General features: G+C 66.4%; 1 protein-coding gene across 1 annotated transcript in view; it reads left to right on the forward strand.

Moving 5' to 3' along the window:
• The first annotated feature begins 242 nt into the window (after positions 1-242).
• Positions 243-1,961, forward strand: part of ANKRD65 (ankyrin repeat domain 65) — a 3,574-nt gene continuing 1,855 nt past the window's right edge. Inside the window, exons 1-3 of the mRNA XM_049618933.1 lie at positions 243-1,226; positions 1,395-1,615; positions 1,758-1,950. Of these exons, the coding sequence (XP_049474890.1) occupies positions 1,173-1,226; positions 1,395-1,615; positions 1,758-1,950 (468 nt within the window). The 5' untranslated portion in view covers positions 243-1,172. The remainder of the gene's footprint in view (positions 1,227-1,394; positions 1,616-1,757; positions 1,951-1,961) is intronic.

The following is a 1,961-nucleotide window of genomic DNA, read 5'->3' on the forward strand; positions in this document are numbered from 1 at the left end:
ACCTATTTTTGTGGAGTGGTCAGTGCTAGGGACAAAATAAAACAGGGTCGAGCTTCTCCAAATCAGGGGTGAGGCTTGAGGGTTCTCTTGGGGAGGTGACATCTCTAGAGTGACTGAGGCTCAGCCGGTAAAGTCCATGTGGCTTGGGGGTGAGATGGGGCCACTCAGCTCCTTGCCAAAGACCCGCCCTTTTGGATCTGGCACAGGAAAGGCTTCTCTGTAGGGAGGTGGGGGAAGGGCCAAGGCTCTGCCGTGGGGGACAGGGCAGGGCCTTCAGGACACCTCATCGCTGGGAGTGTGTGCGTGGGGACGGGGAGAGAGTGGCCATCCCAAAGCTGTACTGCCTCCGGCTGGCAGCTGGACAGGGGAGGCCGCAGGAGCTGGCTATACCTCCTTCTGTCTGGGCTCTGGACAGGTGGCCTCGGGCAGGGATCGGGGATGGTAAGGCATCCTCAGGCCAGGGCCCCAGAGTCAAGGCGACCGATCCTGGAGGCCTTACTCAGGCCCTTTACTGCAGCACCACTTTCTACCTTCTGGACTTGGCTCTTGGGAAAATCTCTTTGCCTGGGTCCCTCCTTCCCAGGACCCGAGGGATTCCTACTCCCCACAGCGTCAGCCAAGTTGCCTGGCATCCGTGGTAAGTCTTCTATCCTGGCATGGCATCTGCGTGTGGGGGAGGGGTCCCACCTCACCCTGTCCCCCTCCCCAGCCTGGAATCAGGGGAGAGGCCAAGCTCCAGCCCCACAGGTGGCCGTCTTGGCCAGCGGTGAACAGGAGTGGAGGTGAGCAGCAGGGCCTGAGGGAGGGACCCAAGGAAAGGCGTGTGAGTGCCTCCCTGGGGGCCTGTCAGGGCACATCAGAGGCTGTGGGCATGTTTCTGCCTGCCTGGCCTTTGTCTCTGAGGAGGGAGCCCAGGCCAGGAGCCCCGGCGGTTGGCAGGGGAGGAAAGGTGCTGGGGCAGGGGTTGTTGCCAGGAGGCAGGGCTGGGCGTCCCCTTAAGTTGCTGGGTGAACAGGGTGGAGAAGTGGCCCTCAGCCTGGCTGGGAGGCAGCACTGCTAACCCCCACAGCTGCAGCTGCAGCCCTCCAGCTTCTGGAAGCAGACACCCCCGCCTCCACACTGCCAGGAGATTCAGGAGAGGGCCTCCAGGGCGTGGCTTGCCCAGGAACTGCATGGAGGGGATATCCAGCTGGAGGACAGGCCCCCAGGGAGGACTCCCTCTAGGGGTAACTGGGAGCTGAACTGTTCAGAAGGCTAAGTGGTAGCCCGGTCCCCTGGGGAGATGGGGGGGGGGGTGGTGGTGGTGGTGCGGCAGTTCATATTGGCCTGGGGACATATGGGCTGGAGCTGGCCAGGGGCCTCCAGTATCCGTGAAGGATTCCTGTTCTTCTCAGATGGACTCCGGGAGCTCCCGGCCGGGAGAGCAGAACCCGACCGAGGCAGGGGCAGAGCGGGAACTGCGGTGGGTGGAGCTGAGCTCAGAGGAGGCCCTGGGAGCCCAGACAGAGGGGCCCAGCGCCCCACAAGCCTGGGGGCGCCTGCTGCAAGCCGTGTGGAGGGGTCACCCGGGCCTGGTGACAAAGCTGCTGCGTCAAGGGGCCAGTGTGGAGGAGAGGTGAGCCCCGGGGCCGCTCCGAGAATCTTTACCGGGGTGGAGGAGGTGGCAGGGGCCCCTTCACTGAGCGAGGGAGGCGGGGCGGCAAGGGCGCCTCTACCCGCAGGCCCGCCCTGGTCCACGCCACCCTCGCCGCCCGCAGGGACCCCGCAGGCAGGACCCCGCTCCACCTGGCCGTGCTGCGCGGCCACGTGCCCCTGGTGCGCCTGCTGCTGCAGCGCGGGGCCGCCGTGGGAGCCGCCGACCGCGCGGGGCGCACCCCGCTGCACGAGGCCGCCTGGCACGGCCACTCGCGGGTGGCCGAGCTGCTGCTGCAGCGCGGGGCCCCGGCCGCGGCGCGCTCGCG

Source organism: Panthera uncia, assembly GCF_023721935.1.
Source record: "Panthera uncia isolate 11264 chromosome C1 unlocalized genomic scaffold, Puncia_PCG_1.0 HiC_scaffold_4, whole genome shotgun sequence".
NCBI classification, from domain to species: Eukaryota; Metazoa; Chordata; class Mammalia; order Carnivora; family Felidae; genus Panthera; species Panthera uncia.